The sequence below is a fragment of the Taudactylus pleione genome, unplaced genomic scaffold (genome assembly GCF_031769625.1).
Source record: "Taudactylus pleione unplaced genomic scaffold, aTauple2 ptg000026l, whole genome shotgun sequence".
Classification (NCBI taxonomy): Eukaryota; Metazoa; Chordata; class Amphibia; order Anura; family Myobatrachidae; genus Taudactylus; species Taudactylus pleione.
The window spans coordinates 22,341,413-22,354,305 of NW_028284428.1; the positions used below are offsets into that span (position 1 = coordinate 22,341,413).

Sequence of the window (12,893 nt, forward strand, 5' to 3'; positions counted from 1 at the left end):
TATTTGTTAAAAACGCCCCCTGGCCGCTCGCACCAAACGTCATGTCCGCTATTTATTAGATTAATCGAGTACATCGACCAGCGTATGAACTGCTCGCTATTCTTGTGGTTGGTTTTTGCTACCACAATTTTGCGAACAGTTCTGGCTTAAAAAAAACCCAGTGACGTGGTCAATGACGCTGCTGTTTTAAATATGCACACCCATAAAACGCCCGTTTTGACCTTTAAGCACGCCTGCGTTCTGATTTCCACTCCCCGTTTTCAAGCACCTTCCCCTGTTACCACCCACATACGCCTCATCCTGTCACTCAAATTATCAGGCATTCGCTATTTTGCGAGCACATGAATTTCGGCCGCACTGACTGGTTCGCGCATGCGTATAACGATCCGTACGCATGCGCAGATGTGCGAACATCGCTCGGAACGAGCGTACTGCCGCTAGCGAGTGGCTCTGAATGAGGGCCTTTGATCCATAGGAAGTTCAGAACATGTGACCCAAATAGAATCAGGTTTGACATAATAAGCAATCTAGAAATCCCACAACCTGACAATGCCTTTGAAACAGGTGATCACTTTAACTCTCTATCCCCTGCATGTGGAGAACGCCAGCAACTAGGATAGATCTTCCAACGACCACAATGGAACTTTGGCAAGTGTAGTTTATCTTTATGTACTGAAATTGTCACAGTCCTCACAGTATCTGGTCACATTAAGGCATGCTTAGAGCATATATTTTTGAGAACCCATACATAGGGGCATAGCCAATTAGGTGCGAGTTTAAAAAAAAATTAGCACATGCAGGGTTTTTGCATCAGGTGCAAGATTTTTGGTATTCAATTGGGTGCAGGGTTTTGAATTTTATTTGAGCGCTCAAGTTTTTTAAGGAAAAATTTTCGGCACTTAATCTACAAACATTTGGATACCCCCTAATGACTACTTAAGCAATTAGATGTTTCCAATTAGCCTGTTTAGTCCTTAATTACTCACTTTCTGCAGCGCTGTCCTCATCCTCTGTCTCTTCTCCAGCAACACAGACAGCTTCCATGAACCAGGAATAGGACAGGTACTACTAGCCATGCACCCCACCACCCCTACACCTGCACCTTACTATCCATAATCCTGCACCACTTTCTGGACACACTACCTACACTACACTACTGCTCACCCTGTACCCGCTCCCTGTGCATACTACCTACACTACACTACTGCCCACCCTGCACCCACTCTCCACAAACTACACTTCACTACCCCTAACCTGTACCCACTCCCCACACTCTACACTACCACTAACCATGCCCCCGCTTCCCGCACACAGCTTCGGCAGCCATCCGCAGGCTGCAAGCTGAGTGTAAAAAAACACCATCCCATGAAATTTTGCCTAGAAAAAAATCCTGTGACCAATTGTTTTTTCTATTGGATACCGTGGGTATCAGGAGCATGCATACCCATGGTAATCCAACATTGGTTGCAAGGCTTGTGTATTTTTTTGCAGGCAAAGCCTCGTGGCCAACTGGATATTCCCATTAGACAGTATTTTTAGCTAGATGTATCAAAATATACCTGTTAGGCCACAATTTTGCAATTTTTCACATTTGGTGATACTTCACTAAAGATCTCCAGAGAGCAGACACAAGGGGAAGGTGCAGGCAGCATGATGAGGTGAATGGCGTCATTACAGTCCTGACCCTAACTGTTCATTACCCTGATTTGCAGCATTGGGCAGGCCCGGTTGAGCGGCACGATGACATGTTTTACCGTAAATCACATCATGAAACCCCCAGACTGCCCATTATGCCAAGGAAGCTTCCTAAATTTCTAGAGTCTGCTGGATATTCCTGTAGATTAGAAAGTGATGCTTCTATGCTCTGAAAGTAAAATTGTGGCCTACTGTAGTGTAACCCCTTAGTCATGATAATGATATTAAAGGGAGAGTAATCATATGATTTATGGATGGCTTTCTATCCTGCACTTACATCTGGATTTAATTATTTCTTCTTTTTGGGCTTTCTAAGCTTATTACTCCAACACAGATCTTTCCACCATATACCTGGTCAAGTCAAGTCCAAAGTCGCTGTACCCCATGATGATTTACCACTCTAAAATCCTCTATACGGGCTGGCAATTCTTACTGCAAGCTGTAAGGTAAAGTCTATAAATATAGAATATACTGTAAAAATGTATTTAATGTTTTTAGTCATTTCTTGCTGTACTGATTTACATAGATTTGATGGAAATAAGCATATGACAATTCTAATTTATACTGAGAACCTGCAGGTATAATCGCTTAATTTTAACCCATTTACCCTTAAGTATTCATGCATTCCGCGTTCATTTTACCCACCATCTGTTTTCTTTTAATCCAAGTGCATGACCATCATTTTGAAGTTTAAAATTGTGTAAAAGTAATTACTGTAATGTAGGCTTTCTGGTTGCTACAGACATTTTATTGTGTGACAAAAGAGAAAATCTCTGCCCTCAATGTAAAATGTTATGTAAAATAATGTAAAGATTAGTCCACTTATGTGGTCAGGATACAGCTTTAGATTTCTTTGTCTAGATCACATGAGTAAGTTTACTGAAGTGTGGGTTTACAACAGTGGAGGTGTTGCCCATAGCAATCATTGATTCTGGTTATCCTTTATCTGGTACATTCTTGAAAATGATAGCTACAATTTGATTGGATGCTAAGGGCAACACCTCCACTTGTGTAGACTCACACTTTAGTAAATTTGCTCATTGTATATATTTATAAGCAGCTTTCATCTCACCTATGAGCATATTTATAAAAGTCTGTTTTCACATTTTTGTTTAGATTTTTTAAAATATCTTTTTAAACAATTTTTATTAGCAAACCCCATGGAGAATGATGTGGGCTGCCTTTGTAGTCGGAAATGGCAATCCCTCCTTGTTACATCCTGGGGATACTTAGATTTTTCAGGAAATCCCTGAAAATTACTGTTTTCATGTGATTTCCTGCAATTTAACTTTAATATTTATGCACCCAAATTTAGTGAGGTGTATGGCATTTCCATTGCACTCTTTGCTGACTGTAGTAGAGATGAGTGGCTCAGTTTTGCAGAAAACTGAACACACCTGAACTTGGGGTTTCTGAAGAGAAACAAGTTCCAGCTCAGATCTTTCTAACAAGTTCAGATCTCCAAAACGAGGCAAAAATTAATTTTCCCATACATCTTATATCTGAAGTGTTTTGGATTGTATAAAAAAGTCCCGCTCTCATGATCAGGCACTATTTCACACAGGGGAGTGTAAGGAGAGACTGTGGGTTGTACTTGTGCTTCAAATAGATGCCATTAGGATGCCATTAGAGATAATTGTAGGTAGATAGAGTGGGTGGAGGGTTTATAGACTGAAGGCATCTTTGTGATTGTGTAAGTTTGTCAGACACTAGCTAACAGCAACTGTAATCTGCATGCAAACAGGCTACTTTTACAGTAACTGTGTATATGTTTGTAGCAGCTGCAAACCAGTGCATTTTGTTAGAAGTGATCTTGAAGTGAGCTGCACTTACAATTTTTTTCACAAGGATATCTGTCTACACTGCAGTATTTTGTACTTGTGTATGAGGATGGAGACAGTGTGATTTGAAGCTTAGCTGCCCAAAAAATACTGTGCTTCAGCGAGCGGCACATCCAAAAAAAGGCATATTTTCCTTTATAAAAAAAAGTATGTTGGAATTCAATGTGATTAATATTTAAAGGATTATTGTGTAATTTTGAGAGACTGCATATATTACTGTAGTTACTGGATGTGTTCATGTCCCTGAGTGTTGCACCCCAAATTAATAAAAGTGCAAAGAATAAACAAATCTCAAGTCTTTTATATTTCAATTTACATATATCAAGGGAATTTTTTTTTTTTTTTGAGGGACAGTGCATATTACTGTACTTACAGGGTGTGGTGTCCCTTTCAGCTGCACCCCAGTAATTCTTAATTCAAAAAACACAATTTTGGTACGTACCAGTAAATCCATTTATCCGATTTACCATGGGACACTGGAGCTCAACACACTGGGTATAGTTAGTTTATGAGTAGAGCCTGGCACTTTAAATAATTTAAAAGTGTGACTGGCTCCTCCCCCTCTATGCTCCATCATCCTCAGTTTAACAAACCACTCGAGAGGAGACAGAGAACAAACAGAAAGGAAGGAGAATGTAAACACCCCTGAAGAAACAGCTCACTCAAGGTGCAGAACAACACTGCAGGCAGTTACACTAACAATCAAACATACAAAAGAAAAACAAACTACAACAGAACTGGAGCAGAAATTCCAATGGGGAAAAACTTTAGGGGAAAAACTTTAAAGCAGGTAAGCAGTGCTGGGTGGGTGTCCTGTGGAATCTGAGAAATATATTTACCGGTAAGCACCAACAATCCTGTATTTTCCTTCATCCACTAGAGGACACTGGAGCTCGAAACACTGGGATGTTCCAAAGCATCCCTCCCGGGGGTAAATGCTGAGCAACCTGCAACACACTGTTGCCAAAACTTGAATCAGAAGCTGCAAAGGTTTCAAATCTGTAAAAATGAACAAAGGTGTGCAGAGAGGTCCATATATTACACGTAGCCCAAGAAGTACCCACAGAGCGTATAGAATGCACCAAAATGGATACAGGCAAGGCCTAGCATTGGCAGCATAAGCCTGCCGAATAGCCAAATGGATCGATCTGGCCAAAGTCCATTTAGACGCAGACCAATCCCGCTGGGCCACATCTTAAGAACAAAAAGAGTATCTGACTTGTGTAAACCCTCCATATGGGCCACATACAAAGAATTTGAAGTCCCGGTATAATCCATCAGAGCTAGGACAACAATTGGCTGGTTAATGTGAAAGCTGATACCACCTTCAACAAAAAGGAAGGGCGAGTATGAAGCGTCAGGATTCAACTCTCAGCTCTGACACACGCCTAGCCGAAGCCAGGGCCAACAAGAGGACCAATTTCCAGTTGAGAAATTTTAGATCCACCTCATACGTCATTCAAACACTGCGGACTGAATAAAGGACAGAAAGAGGTTGAGATCCCATGGAGAAGTAAGCAGAACAAAGGGAGACTTGACTTGAAGCATCCCCTGAAGAAAAGTTTGAAGATCCAAGTGACGCTGAAAAAATACAGATAATACAGATTAGGCAGAAACCTGCACCTTCAGTGAACCCAAGCAAAGTCCAGCATCCAGACCCATCTGATGAAAAAGAAGGAGATGATGTAAGTGGAAGATGGAGGTGGAGGAACCATGCCCCTCACACCTGGGCACATACAATTTCCAAATCCAATGGCAATGAGCAGATTTTACCAGCTTTCAAGCTCTGAGCATAGTGGAAAATATAGCCCTTGGAATACCTTGCCTTCTTAGGATGTCTGTTTCAACACCCACACCATCAAATGTAGCCAATGTAATTTTTGATAGACAAATGGACCTTAGTGCAGAAGATCCAACCTTAGTGGAAGTGGCCACGGATCATCTGCCAGAAGGAGTAGGAGTTTCGAGTACCAGGCCTGACGGGGCCAGTCTGGCACCACTAGGATGACTGTCATGGATTCACAATTTATGTGCTTAAGAACTTGTGGAAGGAGAGGAAATGGCGGGAACACATATACTAGGCTGTATGGCCAAGGAATCAATAGCGCATCTGGTCTGACTGCCTCTGGGTCCCTTGTCCTTGAGCAGTACAGAGACAGTTAAAGATTGTTCCTGGAGGCCATGAGAGCTGAGGCCTGACCCGGGATGAAGTTCCTTATGACTGAGGTAATTCACTTCTCAGTTGTCCATCCCTGGGATGAAGCCTGCCAAGATGGCCTCGACGTGTACTTCTGCCCAGTGTAGTATGCGGCTGGCCTTGTACATTGCCATGTGACTGTGCGTCCCCCTGCCGATTGATGTACGCCACTGCTGTGGTGTTGTCAGATTGCACTCGAACAGGCAACCCCAGCAAAAGGGGAGCTGCCGCTAGCAGTGCGCTGAAAACATCCATGAATCATTTCCAGTCGTATATTCCATCCTAATCATACAATTTGCAGCATCTTCTCCATATGCATCAGGATGTGACGATCTAAATCAAGGCTGGTAAATACTCAAACTGGATAATATCCCAGATCAATTTACTGAGACCAGTGACTATTATTATGCAATGTCGTTTGCTATTTGAATTTAGAGTTTTTAACAGACATTTATTATACCGTTTTCATAATTTCATCAATTCATCATTCATCCACTTTCTGTTACTAATATTATTGTCTAGATTAAACTATGATTGACCATTTAGTTGATCTATGCTTTACCCTCTTTTTGTGACTTGCAGCAATAAATAATTACTGTTTTTTCAACCAAGCTGTATAGCGTCATATATTATATGCATATATCCATTGCATGTTGACATTTCTAAATTCACTCTTTCATCTGCTATAAAATGGTTTAATCAGTTTACAAGCTGGGATTTTGTGATTTACAACCACCAGGTTTCATTAGAACTGTTAAATTATTTTTTGTAGATTGGAGTAAAATCCCTGAGTCCTTTGGGAAGCTGGAACTGGAACTAGGACTTCAGAGTCCAGAAGCCTGTCAATTGCCTGTCGCAGAACTAGTTGTTTCAAGGGATCAGCTGGAAGACCTGTGGAAAAATGAACTGGAAGAAGAAAAGCAAACTCTATCCTCTACTCATGGGAAACAAGATTTCGAACCCAGTTGAAACAAGTCCGAAACCAAACTTCCATGAAACTCAGCAGGTGAATACCCACCTTGGAACTCCCTAGGTGGGATGGGAGCCCATCATGCCACAGGTTTGTTTGCTGGCTTGGGATCTGGGCAACAAGAACTTGAAGCTCGGTGTCCTCTTTAATGACCTCCTCAGACTGCTGAGGATGCACCTTTTGGTCTGCCCTGAAATCTAGCGGGTGCCCTAAAGGAACAAAAGGAAGGACCCTTGAAGGAGTGACACAGTGTCGGTGCCAAGGAAGGAAAAAAGGTACTCTTGCCCCCTGTGGCTAGAGAATTCCACTTGTCCAACTCCTGACCAAACAGAATATCACCTGTAAATGGAAGGGCTTCAACAGCATGCTTTGACTGCCAAGCACAAAGCCACAGAGCGTGGCAGGCTGCCACTGCTGAAGCAGAGATTCTGGAGCCTGCCTGTCCAATATCTCTTGATGTCACCCAGATAAACAGCCAATTCTTCAATGTTTGGCTAGAGAAATCAGGTCTGCCCGCAGAGTATTAGACTTCAGGCCCTCTGCCAACTGCTCAGCCCACTTCTCCAACGCCTTGTTAACCCAGGAACTGACCAAGGCTGGACTGAGTAGGGCACCAGCAGCAGTATATATGGACTTGAGAGTAGTCTCCAATTTATGCTCAGAGCTCTCCTTCAAGACCATAGCACCTAGGACTGGTAGCATAGTCTTCATCGATAAGGAAGAGACCGAGGAAGCCACAGGCAGAGGAGTTTCCCATTTACTTTTGTCATCTATGGGAAAGTGATAGAGAAAAAAAATAACTGGGGATCTGAAACATCCTATCTGGGTGCGGTACATTGCTCTCCTAGAGAGATGCCATTGTCTCCTTAACCAGGACTCCAGCACTGTGTCTAGCCAGGAATGGGGACCAGCTGTAAAATATGCCTCCTGCTCAGAACCGCTGCATATAACTTTGAAACTAAACAGCCTTCAATGGTAATCTCTCCTAAGATGTGCTAGCCGTGAAAGGAGGGACAGCATGAGGGGGTTCCGATAGCCGAAGTAGTACCGCACTGTCACTAAGCCCAGCTATGAAATCCACGGCTCCCTGCTAGCCAGGGATGGTGGTAATATGTTCAGCACTTTCTTTTGTTGATTCTTTAAATCACAATTCTTATAATTTAACTTTCACTCACTGCTATCACAGGACCTGTGCTAATTTCCTGGATGTGACACTCAGTATTTTGGATAATCAGATCATAGCCTCTAATTATGTCAAAAATGTTAATACTTATTCATATTTACATTACAACAGTGCTCATTATAACCCATGGAAAACAAATATCCCAAAAGGCCAGCTAATGCGTCTTCGACGCAATTGTAGTGATGTCAATACGTTTTCAACACAGGCAAAAGATATGTTAGACTCTTTTATCAAATGTGGCTATCCAAAAAATATATTGGATAAAGCTTACGTAGATGTATTGGGGATGGAACGAAAAAACTTACTCCAGTTAAATAAATCTCGTGAAAATAAGAAAACGATTTATAATGATTTAGCGTTTGTATGTAAATTTAATAATCGAGCAAGTGAGATCAAAAGGATTATAAAATGTAACTATCAGATCCTAAGACATGATCAGATTTTAGGTAATCTTTTACCAGTAGATCCACAAATTATATATAGAAAAAATAAATCAATAAAAACAATAATTGCACCGAGTCATCTAAAAAATCTGAAAAGCTTAACAACATCAGAGATTGAAAAAGATACAACTTGGCTAGTTCAAAGACCGTCTGGTTTCTATAAGTGCGGGAAACCAAGATGCAACATGTGTACTCACATGGATAGAAAGACGACCATTATTTCCATCCCTACACAAAAAGAACAATATCATCTTCAAAGTTTCATTAATTGTGAAACATGTTATGTTATCTATCTTCTGACTTGTGGTTGCGGACTACATTATATAGGTCGCACAACTAGAGCTTTGCGGGTCCGTTTTGGGGAACACAGGCGAAATATCATAAACAAATATCCACATCACAGTATTTCCCGTCATTATGCTCAAACACACAGTAGTAACCCCAAGTGTCTCTCTGTTATGGGGCTAGAAGTGATACCTAAAACAGCTCGAGGAGGAGATAGGTACAATAGACTCTGCCGACAAGAAGTTTATTGGACACTACAATTTGATTCATTATATCCAAATGGGCTAAATGAAACTATTGAATTGAATTCTGTAATATGACATATTAGATGTGTTTTATTAGGGTTTATAAGATATATTTTGGTACATCTTTCGTACGAAATCTTTACCATGTATATATTCATTATACCTAGATTAACATTTAGCATAGACTTATTAAGATGTTGTATGCCATTAGATAGAATATTTAGACTATCTAAATTATATGTAGATGGGCATGACACATTATTATACTTTACCAATTTTTTTTAATTTTATGGACATTCTTATTTAATTATGTTTTGAGGTTGCTAATATATATTTTAACAATGGTATAGATTGAATATTATCTTTAATGAACGTATGGGGTTCATATCAATTTCACCAACTAAGTTTATTTATGACCTATATTATATATATATGTTTATTTAAATATTTATTTTATTTTTTTTAACAACATTAAAACATTTAAATGTACGTATTATATTATTTATTTATGTATAGATATGGAGATTCATTATTGTATAGTATATTAATATGATAACCATGAGTTAAAGATCATCAATTAAGACTAAATGCGCTAACCCTGTGATTGCAAATAACAGTATTTGTACAGGGTGGATTGCTAAGCAACAGGTATTATCCACAGATGAATGGCTATTATGCATCATCCGGTTCACTTCCGCATTATCTGATGATCACGACATCAAACGCAGTATAGACCAACTCATGTTGGAGTGTTGCTTAGCAGCACTGTACACAAAACACGGAAGAACCTATGCACCACCTGATCCGCTCACAGTATACCACGTGACCCGCTAGCGGATCACGTGGTGGTCATGTGATCGGAAGAAACCAGGAAGTGCATAGGAATAAGGTAGACTTGATCTAAATGTTCATTTACTGTTTTAATATATATTTTTGGTTCTAGGCATACTTAGGATTGCCTTCATTAACGTAAGTTTAAATGGTGATTATATTATGTATATATTTTATATTAAAAGGCATGTGTGCAATGGCTTATTTTTTAATTGGTACTCAGCTGTTTGCCCTAATTGAAAATGAATAGGGTATTTAAGGAGCATGAGGAATACATTGGAGATATGCTTCTGAAGAAGCTGGACATACAATTGCCAGCGAAACGCGTTAAGCCTCATTTTCACTGCCTATCGCTTGGGGAGAACACCAATCTACCATCTGGGATATTTTGGACACATGATTATCGTGACAACGACCATTATCATCAAAGGGAAGCAGCTAGAAGTGAGTCCTACCCAGTCTACACTCTGTGATCAACCAACAGGATTTGGACACAGGAGCTACCATCTGGACTGAGCTATCAGGACAATTCACTTGGTAAATGTTTGCTGGACCCTGCCTGTGGAATTTTACAACAGTCCCAACGGTAGTGTCCTACCCATGGATTTATTAGTCCCCTATTAGCGATATATTGGATATTGTATTTATTGCTCCCTTACTATAGGGTACACTCTATCTATGGTATTTTAAATTATTTTTATGATAATATGTATATGATGAATTAAATGTGATCAATTGCACACTTGTCTATGTTTTAACTAAACACAGCAACTTTAATTTAGCGCCGGTATACATCTTTGTATATAATATATATTTTATCGGGACTGACAACCCCTACTGGCTGCTTCAAATAACAGCGCATTGGATAATACATTTTTTATATTTCTATTTATAGTTTTGTCAATCCTCTGCTGCAGTTATGAGTTGCTGTTTTTCTAACTATAACGATAGAATAAATAGAAGGCAATCCTATTTTACTCAGTGCGAGGAACAAAACAATTATGTTTCTAAAGAATTTAATGCTGACATGTCTAGATGTTTCTTTAAATTGGAGGACTTAATGAAAACAGAATCAAGAAATTGGTTGGACAGTATGAATTTGCAGAAATATATAGATAAGAAGATGGTTCCACGGGGCCTGCGATTATTTAAATCATCCATATTCCAAGGTAACATTGAATTCCAATGAGAATGGGATGATTTATTGGACAACTGTTCATTAGCACTGATGAAAGTAATTATAAAGTTTAGAACCAATAAAATTCAACAGATTGAAAAAGAAATAGAACTGGTGAAAACATCGCTAGATAAATATACTACATTATCAGAATACAAAGAGAAAGATCAAAGGATTAATGAAAGAATAATGAGTTTTGAGAAAAACCTTATAGAAACGAAACAAAAGAAATTTGTAAGAGATTTAAATGATTATGAAAATGATGAGATAAGAGATTTTAGGAATAGGAATAAACATGATAACAAGAGACCCTATAGACGTATGAATCCTAGTAATTTTGTCAGAGACCATCAATATAATGGTAGATTTAGGCCAAATGTTGAAGTAACTGATTATCAAGAGACCAACTATATACTATCTGGATCCAATAGAGAACAATATAAGGAAAATACTAACCCCTCTCCAAATACCATGGGTGCAAGGAGGAAAAATATTAGTAATGTAAAAGTAACAAATCATGAAATATCTAGGAAACAATCTGATCCTAGAAAACAAAAAGAACAAAGAATAAGTCAGGATTTTTTAGATTATCGCCCAAGATACAACAGTTGGGACACACCAACACCTCAAGCCCACCGAGACAATTACACCCCGAAGAGACAAAGAGACACAAGTTCAGGGGAACAAGAGGGGGGAAACAGAGTAAGAAAGACCATAAAAAGATTATAAAAGATTCAAATCACCAAATGGTAGGTCCTCCCAAAAATATATACAATATATCATCTAAACAATTAGATAAAAGCCAACTGAGTCTCCTTAGTAAGGGATTGAATTTTGCTCCAACCAGTACCCCCAACATGTTTGATTTGTTTGTCGACTTAAACAGATATATAGGAACTTTATGTCGTAAACGATATTTCGCCAATAAGTCTTTAAACAAATCAAAAGACACTGCAATTCCGATAGTTTTGGATGCAACAGATGATGCACTCTTGTGCTCTTTGGAGGAATTATGGGTGGAAAATAATACGGATAAGATATGGATCCACCTAAGATAGACAAGATCTATGACACACAGAGGAATTCTAATCAATGTAAACTTAAGTCAGAATTCTTTCCGATAAGTGGTAAGAGTAGCAACATCGAAGCATTCTATAAAATAACTTTAGAGGATTTTAAGAATCTGTGCACACAAACTTCACATAATCAAAATAAATTCAAGTCCAACTTGTCTAAGGAGGAAAAGAGAGCTCTTAAAACCCTGACTAAAGATACCTCTATTATCATAAAGGAAGCTGATAAGGGGGGAGCTTTGGTGGTTATGAACCGACAGGATTATATTACAGAAGTACACAGTCAGTTACAGGATTCTAGATATTATAAAATATTGACTAAGGATCCAATGATAGAATACCAGTTGACCTTAAAGACTCTTTTAAATTCGGCATATGAGCAGAGCGTCACGTCCAGGGAAGAGCACAGGTTCCTGTATCCTTCCTTTCCCACCATTCCCACGTTTTACTGCCTACCTAAAATCCACAAATCACTTTCATCACCTCCTGGTCGTCCTATAGTTTCAGGTATTAATTCCCTCACTTCCAATCTTTCTTTCTATGTGGATTCTTTTCTACAATCTAGAGTGTGCTCACTGAGGTCGCATCTGAAAGACACTACCCATTTTTTAAATTCGGTACAGTCTATCAAGTGGAGGGAGTCTTATGCATTCATCCCACTTGATGTATCGGCATTATACACACACATTCCCCATATCAAGGGATGTGAAGTGATTAAAAGACGTCTTCTTTTGGATGGCGACCTCAGTGAGACACACCAATCCTTTCTTCTTAAATCCATTTCATTTATCTTATCTCACAATTATTTCCTTTTCTTAGACACATTTTATCTTCAGGTGATGGGAACGGCCATGGGGACCAGATTCGCGCCCAGCTATGCGAACCTATACATGGGCGACTTTGAGGACGTCCATGTGTGGGGGAGCGATTGGGGTGCGTCTCTGGTCTTCTAT

The 12,893-nt window shown here is 39.4% G+C and overlaps 1 protein-coding gene across 1 annotated transcript in view; it reads left to right on the forward strand.

Moving 5' to 3' along the window:
• The window catches only part of LOC148539260 (acetylserotonin O-methyltransferase-like), a 133,899-nt gene that overhangs the window by 42,524 nt on the left and 78,482 nt on the right, over window positions 1–12,893 (forward strand). Inside the window, exon 3 of the mRNA XM_088451526.1 lies at window positions 2,012–2,141. Within this exon, the coding sequence (XP_088307652.1) occupies window positions 2,012–2,141 (130 nt within the window). The remainder of the gene's footprint in view (window positions 1–2,011; window positions 2,142–12,893) is intronic.